At 25.9% G+C, this 24,901-nt stretch overlaps 1 protein-coding gene across 2 annotated transcripts; it reads left to right on the top strand.

The window, feature by feature from the left end:
* The first annotated feature begins 2,076 nt into the window (after positions 1–2,076).
* LOC112601281 (sister chromatid cohesion protein PDS5 homolog B-B) lies at positions 2,077–14,357 on the top strand. 2 transcript variants are annotated; one of them, XM_025348799.1, is made up of 21 exons: positions 2,077–2,550; positions 3,094–3,202; positions 3,261–3,461; positions 3,528–3,712; positions 3,788–3,995; positions 4,055–4,561; positions 4,631–4,929; positions 5,003–5,184; positions 5,275–5,444; positions 6,300–6,404; positions 6,476–6,617; positions 6,690–6,841; positions 6,910–7,035; positions 8,751–8,855; positions 8,921–9,178; positions 9,244–9,466; positions 9,537–9,805; positions 9,941–10,111; positions 10,183–10,293; positions 14,086–14,130; positions 14,193–14,357. In XM_025348799.1, the coding sequence occupies exons 2-21, from the start codon at positions 3,119–3,121 to the stop codon at positions 14,259–14,261; spliced, it is 3,612 nt and encodes a 1,203-aa protein (XP_025204584.1). In that variant the 5' UTR covers positions 2,077–2,550; positions 3,094–3,118; the 3' UTR covers positions 14,262–14,357. The 2 variants fall into 2 exon arrangements, with proteins under 2 accessions (XP_025204584.1, XP_025204583.1); XM_025348798.1 differs by having other exon boundaries at positions 2,077–2,546; positions 14,193–14,285.
* Positions 14,358–24,901: the final 10,544 nt, after the last annotated feature.

Genomic DNA, 24,901 nt, shown 5'->3' with positions numbered 1-24,901 from the left:
TTTAGTAAACTTGTTATAAAATCATAAGTTTTTACAATTACAAAATTAATCATCACTATTGTCGTTATTAGTTTTATTTGTTATTAAATGTTAATTTAACAATGGAAGGGTGATTATCTCATTTAAGTGGTCTACTTAAATTATGTCTTTATACGGTCATATACACTTGACATTATGTATATTTGTACTCACATGACATATTATATTATTTAGATAATGACAATTGTTTATGTAGGTTGTGGTCTGTTATATTTTTATTTTTGCTTAAAAACTTATTTGTAGGTTTTTTTTAATGTTTGTATAATTATTATTATATTCAGAAAATTTATTGAGCATTATAATATACATGTTATTAACACCAAAGAATATATTATACAACTGTTCGTAAAACATATTTTGTTATCATGTCAATATTAAGACAATAAGACAGCAACAGCAACACATAATGTAGAGAAGATTTCTTTACATTATGCAGTTATATGATTTTTGAGCAATAAAATATTTCTTATCATTTCATTAAATTAATATTATACAATTACAAATTATTATAAATACTATAGTATGTTATTATTAAACATAATAAAGTTTCTTAAATAATTTTTTTGTTTTGTTTTTTAGTTGTCCTAATTATCTATTTGATTGTGTGGAGGAATATTTTTCAACTGCTTTTGGATAAATCAAATTTTCACACTCGATAAAACATGGTATTTTCATTGGTCACAACGATTAAATAAAACAAAAAGACTAAACTATATTTTAATAATTTTTGCAATGTACATTGTATTGTAATTGGTCTAATTAATAAGATGTTAATAGAAAAGATTATATCAGATGAATGGACGAAAAATATTTTTTTAACAATATTCAAAGACCAAAGAATTTTGCATTAGAGATTATAGACCATAGCTGCTACTAGATGTAAATATGGGTGTTAAAATATTAAAAGCCAACAATTATTGCAAATTAAAATCTATCCAACCAATTAATCTTCATATAAGGCATCCTTAAAAAATGTTTGAGTAATCATTATTTATTTTAATATGGTTATTTACTGACATTACCTACTGTTATGGTATATTCCTCTTTTATTATCAATGCGTAAAGGACAACAAAAAGTAAAACATAATTACACTATGTAAGTTCCCATATGTTTAATCTCTTAACAATTGAAATGAGAGTGGCTATGAACATTAATGTTCTTTCAATACTTTGAAGGTGTGGATATGGAAGACTGAAGAAGAGATTGATAGAAAAAATAGTGAATGATGTACAAAAATAGCTGAAGCGAGTAAAGGCCAGAAGTAGGTAGTACCTTATGGAGGGAGGTATTGGACAAAGGGTGGACGGCCCCATATAATTGTTTGTGAAGGGTGAATAAAAATTATAAGAAAAAGTACGTACACGTACTACACAGAGAAGATAGATGATTGATTAAATTTTTTTTTTTTTTTTGTTAAACAGTCTGTATGTGTAATTTCATCATATAAATTCTATACTGTTGTACATTACAATTACAATTGTTTTACTGAATATAAAAAATGTATGCGTCATAATGTTTATTATTATTTCTAAGGTTATGTCCTCTAAATTTAGTTATTAATAATTCTAAAAATTCAGCAATTGTAAATTTATACATATTAATTTCATTTTCTGCACAATAGACTTTAGGACTAAATAATATAATTACCTAGTTACAAAATAGACTAAACGTTTATTAGGATTTATTTTGTTATGATCAGTACTCAGTATCATAAATTGCATTAAGTTGCTAACAAATCTTAAATTCGTATAATGCGAAACAGATATTTTCGTAATGGCTTCTGAAATAAGAGAGTAATAATATTCATAATACTTCAATATCTCTATCTCTTTTTTATGATCATGTCATTGCAAAAACGTATTTTAAATTATATATAATATTACAAGTTCTGTGGTTTTTTAATGAAATAATTAAAAAATAAATAAAAACATTTTTTGCTGGTAAATTGTTGTCATATAACGTGGTCACACTGCGGAACCAGCCAGACTTTAGTAGCATCTTTGGAGTTTGGAGTCCGTTTATTACGTATGTTGTGTGTTTTCTTTTTGGTTCGTGTTCTATTTACAATATTATTATTATTGTATCGCATTCGCATCCCTTAGCGGTTTTTACTTTTTACTTTTTATATAATATTTTTTTTCATATTTGTCTCGCCTCTTCACCGTCCCCTCAAACCCTCCTAACGGTTAATTCTCCACCATTGCCCATTAGTGATTTACATTTTCAGTTTTCACACAGTCAGTACGCGTACTGAGAGTTGGATAAATTATTGTTATTACACGTTACACGAGTCGTCGCCGGAACTTACGTACGCGCTGTATTTTGGTTTCGATTGTCTTTTAAGTGATATTCTCAATTTCGGCGATGAGCAGTGCAACGATGTGACCAATGTGATAACCCGTTGATTCCGCTGATCCTTGTTTACCAGCTTCACCAGCCGACACTCGTAGACAAGCTTACGCTCGGCAATGCAATACTGCTGTTTGCGCGGGACTGGTTGCATTCTGTAAGTAAGTACTTCAATCATGTCTTATTATTACCTAGTTATGACGATTTATGGGTAAACATACGTGGATCACGTTTTATTAACACGGTTTTATGCAATGACTTGTCCCAACATAAGTAATGGGAATTGTTATTATTTTTTTCGAACATGGTCGAAAAACAGTCATTGTTTGTAACTAGAATCGTTCTAAACAAATTTCACATCAAATAAAAATTAGTACTTTGATTTAAATCTTCTGGGGTTTGTTTACTTTATTATTCTAACGTTGCCTTTCACATTAAATACCTATATTTCTTATTTTAATAATAGCATGCAATTGTTTTGACAACAAATTGAAAGATTATAGTTTACATGATGTGTTAAAGGTCAAATTATAAAGTACATCTCACTGATAGTTATTTATAGGTATTTTTTCCATAACAAACATAATTTGATCTAAATATTAAGCTTATAGGTTATACTTGCCTAAATTAAAATAATATTTAAAATTGAGCTATAAATATATTATTATCTAAGTGTATTAACTCAAAATCAATATGTTTTTCAGAAAAAAGTAACTAATTATCACAAATATGCAGGAGGATATGATATATCCGGCTGGATGTCGTCCAGTTACGGATGATCTGGGTCCAGATGAACTTATTCGTCGATTAAAAGTATATTAATTTATAATTTAAGTCTATTAAATGTATTCAAACTTATTCAATATTTTAGACTTTGGCTCACACTCTTCAAGCAATGGGTCAAGATGAAGGCATGTATCAACAATATATACCACTGACTTTACATTTGGCTGAAGATTATTTTCTAAAACATGCTAGTAAAGATGTTCAGCTTTTAATTGCTTGTTGCATCGCTGATGTACTTAGAGTGTATGCTCCTGAAGCTCCATACAAAGATCCAGAGCAAGTCAAAGTATGAAATTATTGGTTTAAATTAAGATTAATTTTTTTTAAATATCATGAATATATTTTATTAAAGGGTATATTTATGTTCCTAATTAAACAACTTGCTGGTCTAAAAGATCCAAAGGACCCAGCTTTTAAGCGTTATTTTTATCTTTTGGAAAATCTGGCTTATGTTAAGTCTTTTAATATGTGCTTTGAACTTGAGGACTGCCAAGAAATATTTTGCAAATTATTTTCACTCATGTTTAAAATTGTCAAGTAAGTATAAATATACATATTTTTTTAAATTATATTTTAGTAAATATTAATTATTAATTTTATTTTATTTAATAGTGATGAGCATTCAACTAAAGTGAAATCTTTTATGCTGGATATTTTATGTCCATTAATATGCGAGTCTGATATGGTAGCCAGTGAACTTCTTGATATTATTTTAATAAATATTGTCGAACCCAATAAATCACAAAGGAAAAATGCTTATTCATTAGCTAAAGATCTAATTCTTAAATGCTCAAACACTTTAGAGCCTTACATTCAATCGGTAAATGCATATAATAAATTATTGTGATTTAGATTTTAACTGTTTAATTTTTATTCTAGTTTTTTAATCATGTTTTGATATTGGGAAAGAATGAAAAAAATCTAGCAATTAGTACTAAAACTTACGATCTCATTTATGAATTGAACAGAATCAGTCCATCTGTATTGTTGGCAGTGCTCCCACAACTTGAATGTAAACTGAAGTCAACTGTTGAACAAGAACGTCATGGTACTGTGTCTCTTTTGGCTCGCATGTTTTCAGAAAGAGATTCAAGTCTTGCTAGCCACCATAATATTTTATGGCAAGCATTTCTTAGCAGATTTAATGATATATCTGTTAGCATACGTATTAAATGTGTCCAGTATGCCATGCATTTACTTTTAAATCAGCCTGAACTTCGTCAAGATCTGACAGAAGCTTTACGTTTAAGAAGTTCTGATAGTGACATGAATGTACGTCATGAAACAGTCATGGCTATTGTATCAACAGCTAAACATGACTTTGAACCAATTGCAGATAATGAAGAATTACTTTTAGTTGTTAAAAATAGAATGTGTGATAAAAAGGTATTTTATTTATATTATAAATTTAACTAAAAGTAATTACTTAGTTATAAACTTATTTGTGTGTTCTAGTTTAAAATAAGAAAAGAAGCTACATCTGGGCTAGCATTTATATATAAAACATATTTGAATGATCCAGACATTCCTCAAGGCACTAAAAAAGCATTCACTTGGATCAAAGATAAAATTTTACATGGGTATTACAGAACTTTAGTTGAAGATAAATCATTGGTTGAACGATTAGTAAATACATCTTTAGTACCTTATCAACTACCACCTGAAGAGAGAATGAAGAGACTTTATCATTTATATGGTACAATTGATGATTATGCTAAAAAAGCTTTCATGGAGATTCAAAAAACACAACTTTTGTAAGTGACTAATTTTGTTTATCTTATAAAAAAAAAATGTATTGTTTATATATTTATTAAAAAAAAAATTTAGAATCCGTTCACATTTAAAAGAATTTCTTGATAACCACAAAAAAGAAGATAGTCCTCAAAAAGATAAAGAAATTCAGGCAAGTATAAAATTATTAACTCGGTATTTGCCCGAATCTGTTAAAGCAGCAGAGTTTATTGGAAAATTTTCACAACACTTAATTAAAGATCCTTCACTATTGAGTTGTAAGTTCATTTTTTTAAGCATTACATTTATTAATAAATTTAATTAATATGTTGTTTTTTTTTTTTTTTTTTTTTTTTTGAAAAAAAAAGCTATGGATACTATTGCAAAACAGAATTCTAGTACTGCTGAAATATCTGAAGCTACAAACTTAGTTTTGCGGAAGCTTGGTCAACCAGTAATGACCAATCTATATTACAACACTGTAAAAGCACTTTTGGAAAGAGCATCATCAGTGATGATAGATTCTCAGGCATTAAAGGTTAGTATATTTAATTTGGAATTTTTAGTTTTAAAAATAATGGATATTTTAAATTTATTGTATCTGTTCCCTATTTCTTCTCTGATCCACGTCAAAAAAAAGTGTGTATTCAATAGTACTAATTTTGAAACTTTGATATTGGAATGATGAGTTATCAAGCTCAGAATATTGACTTGTATTTGTATATATGTTTTTTCAATATTTTGGAATATTAACTTATGTTCTCAACTTGTTTAATTTTCATTAAATGCTTATTAATCAATTCAATTTACTCTTTTATTTAATCTAATGATACTAGAATTTGCTTTGCTGTATATTGGAAAGATAGAAACAAATAATACGTAATGCGCTGACTTACTTTTTAAATGTGAATTGTACTAACTTTTGTATCAAATAAAGTTCATATAATAAGTATCTAGATTCATTATTTTTTTATTGTATTAATAATTAGAGAATGTTATGTATAAAAGGTTTACCGAAACTTAAAAAAAAAAAATTATAAATGCACTTATTGACTTAAGTTAATATTATTTTAATTTCAAAGCATATGTTATGATGTTTTTAAAATTTTTATATTTTATGAAATTAAAATTTACTATATTATGTGCTCTAGATAATATATTTAGTTTTCAGTTTTAGGTCATTTTACTCTTAACATTAACATAAATCTAATTACATAAAATTAATTCTACTAAAGTATGTAATACAAAGACAATTAACGTAAGTTTAGTTTTTTGTTCATGGGTCTACTATAAACTTATTTAAGTTTTAATTTATTGTGTTATGATTTTCTGTTCGGCATTTCAAATTTAATATGATTAATATAGTAAATAAAATGTTTATTTTGTTCATTAGGAATTGTTTAATCATGTTGAAAATTGTTTGAGTGGTGGAAATATGATTGAAGAACTTGGTTTACACCCAGGAACTGCAGCTTATAGAGGACTTGAGCTTCTTAATGTAAATTCATTTTTTATATTTATAATCTTAACACTGATTATAATAATTAATATAATATTGAATGGCTTCAGGTTTTGTCAAATACATTTGCTTGCCATTTTTATCATCCAGACATACTGGATAAGCTATTGGATTTATTACATCATGATGATGAATACATTGCTCCTCAAGTTCTTACTATGTTGACAACAATTGGCAAATACAGTGCACTCGGTAAATTTTTTTTATTTTAATAATATGTTACTAAATTTATCAGATAAAATAATACTATTAAAAATATTATAGGTGATTCATACCCAGAATTCACAGAAAAGTTAATACCAATATGTAAAAAATTGGCAGTGAGCGGTACTCCAAAACAAGCTAAAGGAGCTATACGATGTTTATACGTCAATGTATATAAATCCAAAAATGATATCTTCGATGATATTGTTGAGGTAACAATATTTTGATTTATAATGTATATTTTAAAATAATTAATATGGTTTTCATTTGAAAAATTTAGAAAACTAAAATCAATTTAGAACCTGATTCAAAATATTATGAAACAGCAATAGTAGCTCTTGGACATTTAGCTATCAATGTAGCTGAAAAATATAACGTTCATTTCAAGAATATGATTTCACGAAAGGTGAGTAATTCAATACAAATTTCTTTAAATTACTATATATAATGTTGTTTTTATAATTGCTGGTGATAATATTAGTTAATTATCTACATGTCATATGACTACAGGCTACCAAAAGGATGTATATTTTCTTATTTAAATTTTGGATTTGGTGATTGGTTTCTTATAAGTTATAATATGTGTGTAAGCATGGCTCAAAGAAAAAAAATATATTTTGAATAGTCTGTTACCTTTATATGACATTTTTTCATTTGTCAAACAAACTGTTAAGTATACAGTAGAGCCTCCTCGATATTCCGGACGATGCTCGGTTTAAATTCGTCCAGTTTATCAAAGGGTTTTCAAAATAATCTACTTAAATTGCTAAGATTTATATATTTTTTCACCACCTTTATAATTATTGCACTTTAAATAAAAAAATTTTAAATAATTTTAACATAATGAATTACAAAAAAAAAATGTTAATAACAATAGAACTTAAGTATTTTTCAGTATTTTTTTTTCTGAAGAATTCTGAACTAATTATAAATCTATTTATAAACAATTGAATGGACTATGCCATCCAGATTACCATGTTCACCAATTATCGGGGGGTACGGACTATCGAGGCTCTACTGTAGTTACATAAAAAATATCACCGATAACATTTTCTGAATGACAATAATAATGAGTGGTTCATATGTTACTGCTGTCATATGGTAGTCAACTTGTTAAAACTATTAGTCTATAATATTAAAAATTTATGAAAGGTTTAAGTGTTGTATGTATATATTGAATACTTTAATATTGACTAATGATGACAAAACCATCCTTGCGAGCTTATTCTTTATCTAATAAAGAAAATGACTTTCAATTTGGGACCTCTTAAATAAAACTGTTGTTTTTTAGGAGGTCTGAAGTCAATTTAAATTTTATATAATGACTGAAAAATTTATAATTATTTGTTTTAAGTTTAATTTTAACATGAATTATTGTATATTATTAATAAGGTTATTTTTTAGTTAAGCCCAAATTAACTTAAAGCTTATTAGGAGATATATCAAGTAGTTTCAAATATTATCTATATGTATAAACTAGACTGTCCTGAGTGACTGCTTTATAATCAACGCAGAGCCGATGCTATTAAGGCTAACGATTTGAAATTTTGAGGGTAAACTTTGATTTTATGGAGTTTTATAACAAAGTTGATATCATAAATTAATATTGACTAATGATGACAAAACCATCCTTGCGAGCTTATTCTTTATCTAATAAAGAAAATGACTTTTAATTTGGGACCTCTTAAATAAAACTGTTGTTTTTTAGGAGGTCTGAAGTCAATATTAATGTTAAAAATTTTGATATTTTGTAAATAATATAGTACGATGACCAAGAAGAGTATATAATTATTTGTTTTAACATAAATTATTCAAATTATTGTATTATATTGCTAAGGCTATTTAAACTTAAAAAGTAGGTTTGAATTTTGTATTCATATAATACATAGTCAATATTTATCAAAATTTCTTTTTTACAAATAACAACATTTTTGCTATAAATATGTTTTTAATTTTTGATTACTTGTGCTATTTGTTCTTAATTATTACACACGCAGTGTATGTTTTTTATACCAATTAGGTGTACATAAAAATCAATATGGATTATAAATAATTATTTTTATTTATTTCTAAAAGAAAAAACATTTTGTATCTTATAATTTATTTATTTATTTATTTCAGATTGTTAAAGAATTATTAGTAAAAGTATCGATTAAAAGTGAACTTTATAATGCTGACGCTAATTGGTGTTCTGAAGATATTTTACCAAAAGGCACAAAATGTAGAGTAAGTTATAACTTGTAGTGTTTTAATATTAAAATTGTATATTTATTTTAATATTTTATTTTAAGGCTGAAGGTATGAAGGCTATGGCTAGGTGGCTTATTGGTTTAAAAAATGATAAAGTATCAGCTCAGAAAACATTTAGAATGTTCAATGCTTTTTTGTCACAAAAAGGCGACCTTACACAATCTGGAATCTTATCAAAATCTGAATTAGCTTGGTTACGATTACAAGCAGGTTGTTCTATGTTAAAGATTTGTGAACAAAAAGGTGTTGGAGATCAGTATACAGCTGAACAATTCTTTTTATTATCAAGACTTATGATGGTATATTTTTTGATTTTGGTATTTTACTTTTCTGTGTTAATTAATAATTAATTTAATTATTTTAGGATGAAGTTTTAGAAGTACGAGAAATTTTTGCTGCAAAACTCCATAAAGGCTTAGGGAGAGGTTTACCTTTTAAATGTCTCCCATTAGATTTTATGGGAATGTATGCTTTGGCTGGATTGGAAGCAGATGAACGATTGAGGAGTAAAATCTATGATTACGTTTTAAAAGATATTAACCGAAGACGGGAATATGCCAGAAATTTAACTCAAGGATCTGCCACATGTATTTTCAATTATTTCTATGGTTTTTAATGTCATTCAAAGTTTATTGTTTAATGTTTTATTTTGTATAGGTTCAATTGAAAAAGCAATGGCACAATTACCTCATATTTTACCTGATTATATGTTACTGTTTGCTATATCAATTTTAACACACTCTCCAGTATATAAAGATAATAGAGATGAAGAAAGTCTGACATTGATGCAACAGTGTCTGTGGTTCATTCTTGAACCATTGATCACTAAAAATGATTCTTATAATTTTGGATTTTACAAAGAGATGTTGGAGCGAGTCAAGAATTATGTTGACGCTGTAGAACCAACTAATGAGACTGTTAATGCGGTAATTATGAATATCCTTGTATATAGTTACTTAGAATTGTATACAATCATTTTTATTTTTCAATTAGTTGTAATTAAATATTGTTACATAAGAGTAATTTTAATGTTTAAAATATACATCAAATTTTATTTTTAGAAAATGTGGGCTCTTTGTGATTTGGCAATGAGTGTATTAGTAGTGCATACTAGTACATTTGAAACCTCTCCTTTTTCTGAAATTAGAATTTCAGCAATGTTTTTCAAGAGGCATGATGATCCTATGTTTGTGAATGTAAAAGTTTATTTACCTGAAAAATTCCAAATCAAAGTAAGTTTTTTCATTTAAATATTAATTTTGATGATAACATTTTTTTTTTTTTTTTTAATTTTTTTTTTTAGCAAGTAAACAATAATGGAAAAAAAACTGGACTCTCAGCTGCTTTAAAAACCACTAAAACACGAACTCAAAAAAATAACATTCAAACCAGTCGAGCTAATGAATCTAAAGTAGTGAGTATTTTTTTTCTTAGTCAACTTAATTTATTATTTTTAATTGGACTAGACTATCCCATTATTAATTACTTATCTTTATATTAGTGTTTAAAAAACCAGTATTTATTTTGTTTATTCTTTATAAAATCTAAAACTACTAGCCTAATTTTCAATGTTTTTCATCGTTAAAAAAAAAAAAAAAGTTTTAATATTGGTAATGCACAAACACCATAACTCCTGCCCTGAAAACTGAGTGTTAAATTATAGATGTACCCATTGTAATAAATAATAACTACTTTTTTTACCTTGACATTTAAAATTGTCAAAAAACATAATAAAATGTTAAGTTGCATTCATTATATTAAGCATATCTTCTTACGAGCTTATTTTTATTCCTTGCTTTTAAGAAAAATAATTTGAAACTTGGGACCTATTAAACTGAATTTTTAATTGGGAAGTCTGAAGTATATATTTATGTTCTGATAATAATGTTTTAACAGCATCGACTGAGCAAATAAAATGCTTTGGCTGTTATTTTCTTTGTACTTTTTAATTGTTTTAAAAACTTTGAAGGTACTGTAAATTAATTAGAATTATTATTTTTATCAGTAAAAATATGTATTGGTGAAATGGTCATTATCTTCTCAACATATTAAGATACATATTATCATATTTAGTGGCATGCTTAGAAATTTCCAATGGGGAGGGGATATATTTTTTAACTAATAATACAATAAGACAAAAATAGCTTATAAATGTGTATGTAGAGTATTGATCTTTAATTAGAATTAATAAGTTCTTTAAGCTAGCTCTTTAACTAGCCAATTCCAGCTAATAAACCATATATATTGAAATCTTAATTTCTTCTGGTTTGATAATGGACATTTAAAAGCCAAATCGGAATACCAATTATTATTGTTTAACAAATCAAACTTTTCTTTAGAACTTGACTAAAATATATAATGATAATACGAGGCATGTCCAGAAAGTAAGTTCCGTTGGGCAATAAAAACATGTTAATGTGTAAATTTTATTATAAATTTTATTTGAATATAAAATACATGTATTACTCTATTTTTCAACATAGTTACCACCATTATTTAAGCACTTATCATATCGAGGTACTAGTTTTTGTATACCTTCATCATAGAAAGATGACGCCTGTGATTGTAACCATGCGCTAATAGCCTTTTTCACCTCATCATCTTCGTTGAAGTTCTGGCCACCCATAAATGATTTCATGTGTAAAAAAAGATGAAAATCACTGGGTGTCAAATCTGGACTGTAGGGCGGATGATTAAATTGTTCCCATGCAAAATCTGCAAGAAGTTGTTTTGTCACATTTGCTGTGTGCGGGCGGGCATTGTCGTGCATGGGAACAATTTAATCATCCGCCCTACAGTCCAGATTTGGCACCCAGTGATTTTCATCTTTTTTTACACATGAAATCATTTATGGGTGGCCAGAACTTCAACGAAGATGATGAGGTGAAAAAGGCTATTAGCGCATGGTTACAATCACAGGCATCATCTTTCTATGATGAAGGGATACAAAAACTAGTACCTCGATATGATAAGTGCTTAAATAATGGTGGTAACTATGTTGAAAAATAGAGTAATACATGTATTTTATATTCAAATAAAATTTATAATAAAATTTACACATTTACATGTTTTTATTGCCCAACGGAACTTACTTTCTGGACATGCCTCGTAATAACAATATCATATTTTTTAAACTGACAATACATTGTTTTTTAATAATATTTTGCATGATAAGTTTGCTAAGTATTGTTATTAGGCGGTGAGGAATTAAATTATTAATGTTTTGTTTTTAAACAACTAAAAAAATCTAAATAATCTTCTATAGGCAAGTTTATTTGTATTAAATTTTGAGTAGTCTTATTTCTTAAAATACATTTACTCGATAGCTTCAAATGGTTATCAAATTTTCAAACTATTTGGCATTATTATAAAAGTTTCTTTGCATTACTTTGTAATTATATTATAGTAAGCTTATATATAAAAGCAAAAATATTTTTAACCCTAAAATAAGCTGCAATTCATTAAAAATTAGTAAAGGACAATGACTTGACTCAAAATCTAAAATTAGCCATTAGAATACAAATAAATATACTTATTATACATACTGTAATATATGTAACTCATTTAAACTTTTTCATTCAAATTGAAGATTTTAAAGTTTAAATTGTTTTTAAATAAAGATATAGTGTAAACCAAAATTATTAGAAAAATGTATATATGTATATATTTTAAAAATTAAGTGTTAATGTATAAAAAATACTTCACAAAAATTGAATAACTAAATATTTCATAAAATTAATTTTTATTTATAGCGCATAATATTAAGTTAAAAAAAATCCAATATTTATGTTTTTAATTCAATGGATAAATTATTCAAACGATAAATTATTGTTAACATATACAAAAAATAAATAAATAATTCTATTAGTGTTCTATATAAAAAAAAATTATTTTAAGTAGGTATTACAATCACTGAATTTGGTTAAGTTTGAAATATTGTATTTTAGTACAGATTGAAAATAATAGAGTATTATCTACAGTTGTATTATAATCATACTAAGATAGAAAAAGAATAGGTAATATACTGATTGTTGAAGTAGCTTATAACTTATGTTTGATTAGTGATTAGTGATTAGTGATTACTAAGACACAGATGTCATAGTACTAAAATACTAGTAAAATTGATAACAGTAACAGTATTACTCTAAAAAATAATGTTTTAAATTCATACTAAATTCAATCTAAAATTTTACAAAATAACAAATAAATACATATACAATATAAATTATATTATACTTCAATATGGTGTGTTACTGTATACCTCCATTCATTACATGAAAATACATTCTTATCAAAATCTAAAATGTAATTTTTTTATAATGTGGAATTGATTGGTTTAATTTTGGCACATTTACAAGACAATAACAGGACACAATCGTTCAAAATTCACAGAATAACTGTAGAACAATATAACTCATGATTGTCAAATAGTCACATTTCACAAATTATTTTTTGTTGTATTAAATACCTACCAAGTTGAAATTATCTTTATTTTATAAGATAACATTATTAGATGTTATGGCTGGCAGTATTAAAGCATAATCTCATCTACAATACGACGTTAGAGGTTTGACTTAAACTATAATAGTTCTATAAATGAATAATTCAATAATTCAATAAAAATTGCATTTATAACTTTTAGATTTTAGTTCATACTTATATGACATGATTTAAAACGTACTTAGCAAAACCTAACCCAGATTATTTTATTTGAAAAATATTGATTTTTTTTTTTTTACTTAAAAAGTTATTATACTAAGTTTCATTTTTTACACAGACCGATTAAAAAAATTAATCTATTTCTATTTTACTTATTCATAAGAATATCCACTTTCTAATATTAGTTAATGCATGAGTTAATTTTCTTTTATGAAGAAGATAAAAGCACAATTAGATATTTCACATGATAATAATTCTGTGAATAAATCTAAAATAGCACCAAACCATAATAATTAGTCGAATCAATAGATTTAAATTTGAGTTTTAGTTATTAGTATTAAAATAGGATAATACATTCAGATTTAAAAACCCTTTTGTTGCACCTTTTCCGTCTACTTCACTTGATGTGATAAACTACTAGTCAAATGATAAACAATTATGCTGATTTTATATTGACAACAAGTGATATATAAAATGTTACTCACATTTCCTCTATAAACTATTTTTCACTAATTTTTCATTAACTACTTTTTTATTTTTTCTACAGAATAATGATGTACAAGATTCTACTATGTTAGACATGTCTGTTGAAGTAAGTAAGAATTTAATTATCAAACATTATATTTTAACTTAAATGATTTTGATTTTTTACAGAGAGAAGAAGATGAGGATGTTATAGAACCCAAACGCAGGAGAACAACTCGTAATAATAATTTTAGTTGAACTTTTTGAGTGAACGAAGCTAATTTTTAAGTTAAACTGTGTATTTTAATTGTTATATACCTACTATAAACTGTTAATACTTATTTATTTTGTTAATATTTTCGATTTTATTTTTTTAAATTTAAAATTCTCAACATCAATTTTCTAGAAAGTAATTTATTCTTAAGTGAAATTTGGCATCAGACTAGTATGCTAATTAAAAATATTACATGATTCTTACATATATTATTTTACCACCTTGAAATATGCCTTGTATTTTAATCTGTATTCCTCTGACTGTTTAATGACTAACCACATTTTAAATAAAATCAGAAGGTATTTAAAATGTTATAGTCAAAATAAATAATATGAATAGGTATTCAAAAATAATACCCAACATTTTTATAACATTGTGATTTTACATTAATTAATTACACAGAATATTACACTTTTAAAAATATTGTGTTGCTTAATGAAATGTAAAATATGAAATTTAGAGCACTGTTCGTGAATAATTAAATTGATTCTAATCATATTTTTGTAAAAGTTTTAAGTTATAATATTAGAAAATACCTTTTATTTTTTATTTATTACATTTATAATTAGTTTAGATTAAGGATTTAATACTGAATAAATTATAAGTAAACTTATGTTTAAAATAAATTATTTTCTTAAAATAAAAAAGTATTTTTGATTGGATTTTTATTTTAATCATTATAATATATTTTTATTACAATATTTCAGAACCAATTGAAAATGGACAAGTAGGTAACTGCTTTACAACAAATGTAAAGTATACCTTGTTATTGAGTATCATTAATAAAAATATAAAATTTAAATCAATTAATTCAATGACAAATCATTTATAAAAAAAATGATTCAGTGGGAACGCTGTCAATATTATTACTGTTATTAATAATAAAATAGGTTGAATTAATTTTAATCCAATTTATTATAATAGGTAATATTTAATATATTTAAAAAGAGTGATAATTTTATCGAACAACTCTCATTATTTCAAAATCTATTACCATGTTTGAAAATATTAATTTTATTTAATTCTCAGTTAAAACTAAACAAAAGAACATTTATATTTTTTTTATATATTTTATGGTTATAATTTTTCAAGTTTTTACTTTATATAATATCTTTTTAATTTCACATTCTAAAGCAAAATAATATGTTATAAAACAAAAATAGCAATTTAGACAAATAATTGAGATTAATTATAATTCTACAAGTATTAAAAGTTTAGTTGATCAGAATGGAGTGGTAAGAGGATTCCTTTAAAATGTTAATCTAATTCTTTATTCAACAAAGCTTTAAAAACAACTTATACTAAATTCAAAAATTACTCTTCCAAATTTAGATTTTTTTATATGAAATTAAAAATATATAGTACCAATTAAAAAAAAAAAAAAAACTTGAAAATATATGACAGTAAAAAAATATTTTCAAAAACTTTAAATACATTTTTAAATTTAACTATATTGATATTATATACATATGCATCTTATTATCTGGTAATGAGTGTTGTTCAATAAAAGAATCACTCGGTATATTAATGTTATTAACTAATTATTATTAAACAAACTTATCATTCATTGAAAAAATAAATTACATAGATTAAGTCAATAAATAATAATTTAAAATTAATCTAAATATTTTTAAAAAATTTATTTACCACAAATTATACCTGTAATAATATAAAAAGTTTTGAATAGCACCAAAAAATATTTTTGAATACCAAAAAAATTAAAAAAAAATTATTTTCCTTAAATGTTTTCAAAAGTTAATATATAAGATTGTACATTAATATTTTTGAAACTTAGTAAGATCTACTTATTAAGACCTTTGTATTAGCTTTTATAACCTTATTTTTAAAAATTGAAAATGTTGATGCTTTTGACAAGTTTGTTAACAATTGTAACTTCAAACACTTATAAAATAAATAACAATGTAATAATTAAGTATAATAGAGAGTAGACACACAATATCATAACTAAGGCACAGGTTTTGTTCTAAAATAAATTAGTAAAATTTGCAGTTATTTAGCTAAAAAATACCAAAAATTACACATATAATATTTTAAATTACATTAAAAAATAACAATGTTTTAAATTTACCCTGTTATAATCTAAAATGTTACAAAAAAAATAAATAAATATACAATCTACAACTATATTATAATATATCAAGACCAGTTTCAATATGGTGTTTAACTGTATACCACTTATTTTTATTACACATAATTTACAGAAAATTATGAATTATCGCATAATAAAAAATTCTTACCAAATTCTAAAACGGATTTTTTTACAACAGTGGAATTGATAATTTTTGGCATATTTATAAGACGATAATAGAACACTATCGCTCAAAATTCACAGAATGACTGAAGATTGAAGAACAATATAACACTTGATTGTCAAATAGTCACATTTCACAAATTATTTTTTTGCTGTATTAAATACCTACCAAGTTGAAATTATCTTTATTTTATAAGATAACATTATTAGATGTTATGGCTGGCAGTATTAAAGCATAATCTTATCTATAATACGACGTTAGAGGTTTGACTTAAGCTAAAATAGTTCTATAAATAAGTAATTCAATAAAAATATAAAAATTGCACTTAAAAATTTTAGATTTTAGTTTATACTTACATGACATGATTTAAAATGTACTTAGCAATAAATTGAAAGAGTAGAAAAAAAGTTTCAAATGCTACAATATCCATGCCTTAATTATAATATTTATTTTAGTATGCAAGTCATTAATAGAGGTAGAGGTCAAAGAAGCAAAATGTACAGAGAACACATTATATTTTATTCATTTTTTAACGCCAACGCTACAGTGATTAAAACGTTATTCAAGGCATTAAAAATTTCATAAGTGAAAAAAAAGTGATGTCAAATTATGAGTTCTTTAAGTTGAGTTTATGTTAATCTCAATTATAACTTTTTTAACGTGAATTGTATGTCTTAAATTTTTTTCCCAATACCTTCAATGTAACTAAACTTTATTAATGATATTAAGAAGATAAAAATATATTATTTTTTTTTTTTATACACACAGTGTGAATAAAAGTACTTAATTCTACACAGATTCTTACGAGTAGATAAAATAAACAAAATATCTTCTTGGAATTTTGACATAAATTTTTTTTTTTGCAGGGGATGAAGAAATAATTGCATACAAAAATTATTTTCTGTCCGTATATAATACCAAGGATAAAATGTATGAAAAAAATGTAACTGTAGTTAAATTATAATCATCAAGTATAATTGGATTAGTTTCACATTCACTAACAATTAAATATAAGCAATCTAAAATAAACTTCAATTATTTCAGTGCACTTTTCTGGATTTTTAAAAGAACCTCAGGTGTTGCCATTGTTTGTATTTTCTTTTCCTGAAATATTTGAAAGAGTATTTGCATCTACATAGTTTATATTTAACCAAATTAAAATTAGTTAATTTTTACTTTGTAGCAAAACATCAATCAATAAACTCATTTCTGTATGAAACTCTTGGACATTATTTTTTTCACTATGCAAAACTAATGTGCTGATGAATTTGGGTTAAAATGTAACTAATATTATAATCCAATAACTGGTTAAATACATGATATCTTTAAAATTTTAAGATAATATTTTGTTGTTCAGCCATTGAAAATTTATTTTGTGAAGTGTAATGTACTTTAGGAATTGTCATAATAGAAGTACCTATCTATTGATATTTGATTATTTTTCTTTTAGAACTATTAACACATTCATTAATATAATATGTGAACAAATATTTAGTAATATTGAAACATTATTATTATTATTCTGTGGTTAGGTATTTTAACGTGTGAATTAAACCATTTAGTATGCGTTTAATTAAACTTTTAGTTTTTTTATTCATTTGTTTGATAAAATCAAAGAAAAACTTAAAATTGCACCATCTATGGTTTTACTGCAAAACACTGGTCCACTTTAAGCCACTAAATTGATTTTAAATAAAAGTAAGTAAATTATTTCTTGTATTTTCAGTTAGGTACCAAAGAACATACTTAAATGACATAAAACTTCATACTATTCATAATTTAAAATAAAATATTGACACAAGTGAGTTCCGAAATCAGCTAAACATAAAATAACTAATAACCACATAACTCATAAGTGTTATATTTACGGGAATCATTTAGATAAAAAAAATAATTTATTGATATGAATAAATAGTAACAAAAAATTTCCCTGGTACCTTCAAATTACTTATTTATAATCAATAATAGTTGAGTATATATGCTATGGTTTGTAATTTATGCTTTATTTTAAATAAAATACTTAATTTAATAAATACTTATTAATTTACTACGACTAAAACTCTAAAGATAATATAAATTCATACTCTCGCTGTCTCACGAGACAATAAGAAAACGTTGGAGAAATAAAGAAATTAAGGTCTGCGCACTGACTACTGACACCATTGTTTATAGAATAGAATATTCTCTATAGGTAGAATCAATGCTGAAATTGAAATATACACCAACGAAGTAACGAGTAAAGACTATAATAACTAACAATCATTCTAGTACCCGAGTATTGACAACTGACAAGTTAAAAAATTACAATCATTATTAATAAATTGATTATTGTAAAATGTAAGTGTTTATAACACGAAAATAGTAAACACCAAAATAAATAACCTACCGCTTTATTGCGCATATATTTAGATAAAGTATAAACCTTTTACCTTACAGAAATAACTTTACAGTATGTACCATAATTCCGTATCCTCTATTTATGGATACAAAAACATAATAATACCTATTCATAAAATTCTAGGAACTTCCTTACGTACCTACACATTATTATTTTTATAGTCATATTAAGATTTGGGTAAAAAGATATAATTAAAATTTCTTTTCATTTACACGTCATGTAATGAAAAATCTTCAATATTTTAGATGGTTCAAAAAAAAAAAATTACAATGAAATAAATTTCTATCCTTCTATCATAACAACACAACTATAGTAAAATTAAAAAATAAAAATAAAGGGTACCTACCTTATTTAATCCTTATATATATGAAATAACTGACCATTTTAATGTTCCCATTTTGTGACGACACTATTTAGTTGTTCAAAATACTTTCCTCGGTGTCACCCATCACCCGATTTTTCATTTTTTTCTCGAGAAGAGTAGAAGGGATTGTATTTTTATCTCTATTTACATAAAACGAACTGGCTTTTTTTATGTTCCCGTTTTGTGACGACAATATTTTATATTTTTCCAACTTTTTTTATAAGATTTTACCGAATACTCTTATGAGTGATCTATTATTTAGATTTTAATTTTATTCATCATTACTGCCATTTTGAGAAAGCACAAACTACACACGGGTGAGTATAAACTTATATTTAATTTCAAAAATACACTTTATTTTTGTATAATTTATTTGCGCTTGTAGCTAATTAAAAAGGTATTATTTTTTTTTGCGTTTATGGAATATTTATTTTTACGCTTTTGAGTTGTGTTTGGGTCATATTTTACGCTAATAGGCTAGGTACAACCAAAATATTAAATAAAAATGAATTATGTCAAAGTATTAAGCAAAAACGTGTTTGCCGATTAATAGATATATTAATTTGCAGTATTTGCAGTTTAGCACATTATTATAATTCCCAAACAGTTTTTATACTTTCCAAAAAGTTTATAAATATCCTAAAATGTTTATATATTTTTCAAAGAGTTTGTGTATATCCCAAAGAGTTAATATATTTCTCAAAGAAAATATATATTATACATATACCAAAGAGCTTATATATATATATATATATATATATCCCAAAAGGCTTGTATATTTTCCATAGAGTTTATATATTCTTCTTTTGGTATTCTGTATGTAATATTGGTGGTACACTGGTACGTTAAGGTTGCGCTGGGGAACGGTCCTCAGAAACGGACGAGGTACGTTCTTATTCCGCGGCAAGTATAGAATGGGATACGATTTTGCGCAAGCACGTTTCACTTTGAACACTCGCCTATCAAACATTACCGCCGAATTAACTTTTATTTTTAGTCTATTGTTGTATGTTGACTAGGAATGTGAACGAATAACTTTAAATACATTGTATACTCTGTAAATAGATGCGATGCAAAGCGGTGCGTTGTAATCGAATTTTCCATACCGTCACTCGCGCTATCAGATACATTCGATAGACGAATGCTTACAACACCAATTTCTTATGCTCAATTTTTATTCCCTATTCCGTATATTATTTTTGTACAAAATACAAAAGGTACGTTTTAACAAATTCTTATAAATTAACTATTCAAAATGTATTATAATAAAAAATAAAAAAAAAATACAATAAATACAATAAAAACAATATAAACAATTTTTATAAAACGATAGAAAAATAAAAATTGAACTGATTCAATAATTTCGGTTGATTCTCCCATTATGGTAAGCATATGTGGCTCCATTGCATCTATCATATTATCATCCACATTCCATATTCTGTCTTCTTCTTCTATTACGTTCTTTATAAAGTTTTTTCAATTTTGAGGTGTAAAAAATTTAACTTCAGTACTGAAGAGTTGGTAAACATCTTCAATTTTATTATTTTTAGATTTTTAATTGTAGGATTGCGTTACCAGTTTTGAAAGTATTATCTTTATTTTGTAATTTATTTGATTATAGTTGTGGTTTAAGTTCAATATTATTATCACTAAAATGTTCTTGGCTTTTATTTAATTTTAACAAACAATTGCCTTCTATAAAAATAAGATCTATACTATAATCAGAGTTATCTTTTTCTTCTCTTCTAAAAAGTTCTTCTCTAAAATTGTTAACATCCGATTTTACGAGATTTCTTAATTCTAATAGTTGTCTTGGGCTACGAAATATCAGAATATATTAAAATAATATTCTTATTGTACTTGTCAGTAATTAAGGTGGAAACACATCATCGAGGTCGTCCTTCTTCAACAACAGATTTAACTTGAACCTGTCGGAAATTAATGAATCATTTGAAATGTATCATTGAGATCGCTCTTTTACAATGACAACGTTTCACACACTCCAAAGATAACTGCAAATGGAAGGTCGTGGGCTATCCATAACAAGGAGCTGATTCCATTTATAAGGGAGTTCAGAATACAGCAATGGCAGATGTACCATAACCGTTGAAACCTGAGCACCTTCATGTCACTCAACCACTATTTTACGCTTCGATATGTACTTTATTTTAAACTAAATAAATAACATATTGTTCACTTTTATATTTTGTAAAGACTTTATTATTTAAAATTACTTATTAATTATTATCTAATTGCTGGAAGTACGCACGCAACAGCTGGCGCAATATCGATAGTGGATTTTTCAAAAGAGGTAGCTGTCGTGTGGGCTACGAAATATCAGAGTTTTTTATAATAATATACTCATTGCACGTGTCAATAATTCAAGTGCAACTGCATCATTGAAACCACCCTTATGCAACAAGAGATTGCACTGGCACGTGTTAGCAATTATGAGTAAATTGCATCCTGAAAATTGTTCTTGAACAATTAAAAGTATCAAAAACAACTTCAAGGATATCCACGAAATATAAGACCGTAGAATACAACAACAAGAAACTTATTTCATGTATTAGAGAACCTAGAGAGCAGTAATATCAGATGTAGGTACCAAAATTGTTAATATCTGAGCACCTTTGGTCACTTAGCCACCTGGAGGTGTTATCAGGATATTTTAATGGGGGGAATGAAAAAAATGGTTACATAATAAGCCGTAAGGTTAGGTTAGGTTTGGTAAATTAAAGTTAAGAAAATAAAGAACTTTGGGGGAGGGATCTATCCCCTATATCCCCCCTTGAGAATGCCCATGTAACCACGACTATACTATACAACTTTTACTTTGGTAATTTGAATAGATCATTATGTTCAATCATAAATTGTATTATTTTTTATTCAAATTATTAAATGATTGATTGCTGAAAATACACGTATGCAACAGCTGGCGTAGTCGGTAATTGTTTTTTCAAAAGGAGGCAACCATTAAAAGGCTATCTTTGATAAGGAGGACTTGATCACTCTTTCTGGCCGATAACTTCAAGAAAAAGAAACCACAATCAATATTGCAGTAGTATTTACTTCAATCAAAATATTACCAGCTATGGCCGTCGAATTATTATAAGTGAATAGTTAATTAAATTGTTACACAAAAATATGTTCTAAGAGTATTAAAAACTATAATTTAAGAAATTAATTATATATACTAGATTGTGTAAAAGTAGTTGGATATATTATTTTGAGGGCATATTTGTTGAATTTAATTGAGATTATTATTTTTGAGGGCATATTTATTGAAAATTAAAAAACGTATTAAATTAGTGGAGAAGGCATTTTATAGAAATACAAAAGGTACATCTCCTATGAAAGTAGCTAATCCATCAAATAAGACATCTGCAGATATTTCAGAGTTGGAGTTATTAAATAAAACCCAACAGTTAATTGATTTAGGAAGCTTGATTAGAAGCCCAAGTGAAGTTCTTAGCCCTAGCCCGAATTCAAAGCCCAGCTTAAATAGAGGTTTAAGCCTAGACAGTAAAAAAGTCACACGTAGCTAGGTTACGGATAGTTTTTAGTATACAGAGTTAACATACGAAAGGAGCCGCGTGTTAAAAAAATGGTTTCAATTAAATTAGAAGACGCGTTTAAATTAATACCTTTGTGTACGAGAGAGGATTACATTAATTCATTTATTAATGCATGTGATATGGTAGTGAATTAAGTCGAAGAAAAATGTGCATCAACCTTAGTAAAATATATAACTACTAGGTTATCTGGTATAGCCTTGGAAATGATTAAGTATAAAAATGTTACTAAGTGGGTCTATATTAAAAATTACCTTACAGACGCTTTCGAGGATTTAACCACGGCGTCTATTTATAAATACAGTTAAATTTCAATAGGATGAAAAATAATGAGGATGTAAACGAATATTGCCATAGAGTGGAGAAATTATATTATAAATTATGTACTACTAGCATTAAAAAGACACAGAAGCAAAAATTATCCATGTAACGTTATAAGAGAATAGACGTTATTAATTTTCATAAAAGGCTTAATAAATTCCATTAGAACAATAGTTAAAGCACGAAATCTAAACACTTTAAAGATAGCTAAGCAGTTGGGCGTTGGCTAAAGTTGAGAAGGTGGAATATAATTCGGAGAGAGAAAACTATTAATATAGAAACGACTATTCGAATAATAGAAATAATATAATTTTTCACATAATAACAATAATGACTTCCAACGTGTGAATAATACACGATATACTAATGCAAATAATCATAGTAGAAATTTTCATTCATATAATTATTTATATAATAAAATATAATATACATATAAATGTATAATGATAGTTTATGAACCATTATATAATAAAATAATAATTACCTACACAAAATACACGATATAAGTATTGTCCATTTCATGAAATGGATGTCCATATAATGTATTTTCGTCAAAATTCACGATCTGGACGAATTTCATTATCTGGATATCCAGTTCATGAAATGAGTGGTTTCACTATGTGGATGCGACATATACATTATATGGCGTTTGTGATGATAAGTGTAAAAAGAAAACCAAAGAAGCGATAAAACAAACGGAAGAGACAGGGTATACAATTTTACATATATTGAAAACTTAAACAATGGCTGTAAAAACAATAGTGAAAAAATAGATAGTACATTAAATCAAACTGAAAAGTTATACAAAGAAATATCGATTAAAGAACAACAATTAGGTATATAAGAGAATGTTACAACTACAAAACAGTACTGATGATGTATTAGATTTATTACTGGCAGATGAAGTACACAATTTATATACGATTATAACTAATCAATACGCATATGAAACTATAACGTTAGAACAAATAATAAGAGCTGCTAAAGAAGGAATAATACATACAAGTCTTATGACAACCACAGGAACTTGCATTAACATTAAAATCAGTAGAATAAACAATTAAAAAACAATATAGTATTCCTATGGGGACAAAGTCATCAGAATCAAACGAATTTGTTAAAATCACAAAGGCTAGTGTGTATTTACAAAACGATAGATTAGTCATGGATGCGGAACTAACACATTCAATATAATACCTATATCAATGTGTAATAGATGATGTCATGATGATGAAAGGCATGTAAGGTGTATTTCCGCACCTATACATTTACTTGTGTAGCAGTAACTAAGGATAGGAAAAGATACACTACTTATACAGAAAACCAAATAAATGAATGTACAGAAACAGCAATTTATAGAATATGTAAGGTACTACAGCATATGAGAGAAAACAATGAGCATCAATCCTGTGAATTGCAACTATTTAATGGACCAGAAGTAGTACCTACCAACTAAATGCATAGTTGAAAATTTTGATTTGAAAAGAAATATATATTATTGACTACATGATAAAAATATATGGATACATGTGAGAGACGACACATTATCGATAATTTGTACAGATTTAGTCAAATCATTTACAAAAGAAGTAAAAAATGCAGGAGAAATAACCATATAATAGATAATAACTGTCAAATATTTACACGAGATGCAATATTAGCCGCAACAGATGACACTTCAAATACAAATTAT

This window comes from Melanaphis sacchari, unplaced genomic scaffold, assembly GCF_002803265.2.
Source record: "Melanaphis sacchari strain LSU unplaced genomic scaffold, SCAv2.0 Contig77_pilon_pilon, whole genome shotgun sequence".
In the NCBI taxonomy this organism is placed as follows: domain Eukaryota; kingdom Metazoa; phylum Arthropoda; class Insecta; order Hemiptera; family Aphididae; genus Melanaphis; species Melanaphis sacchari.
Note: the sequence above shows the minus strand (reverse complement) of the source record. Positions and strands in the feature narration are given on the sequence as shown.

Bases quoted from the DNA above. Each gene is read 5' to 3' on its own strand.
- LOC112601281 (XM_025348799.1), top strand. From the start codon at position 3,119: ATGCAGGAGGATATGATATATCCGGCTGGATGTCGTCCAGTTACGGAT. The intron at 3,713-3,787 runs GTAAGTATAAAT...TTTATTTAATAG, and splicing joins CTCATGTTTAAAATTGTCAA to TGATGAGCATTCAACTAAAG. The intron at 4,930-5,002 runs GTAAGTGACTAA...AAAAAAATTTAG, and splicing joins ATTCAAAAAACACAACTTTT to AATCCGTTCACATTTAAAAG.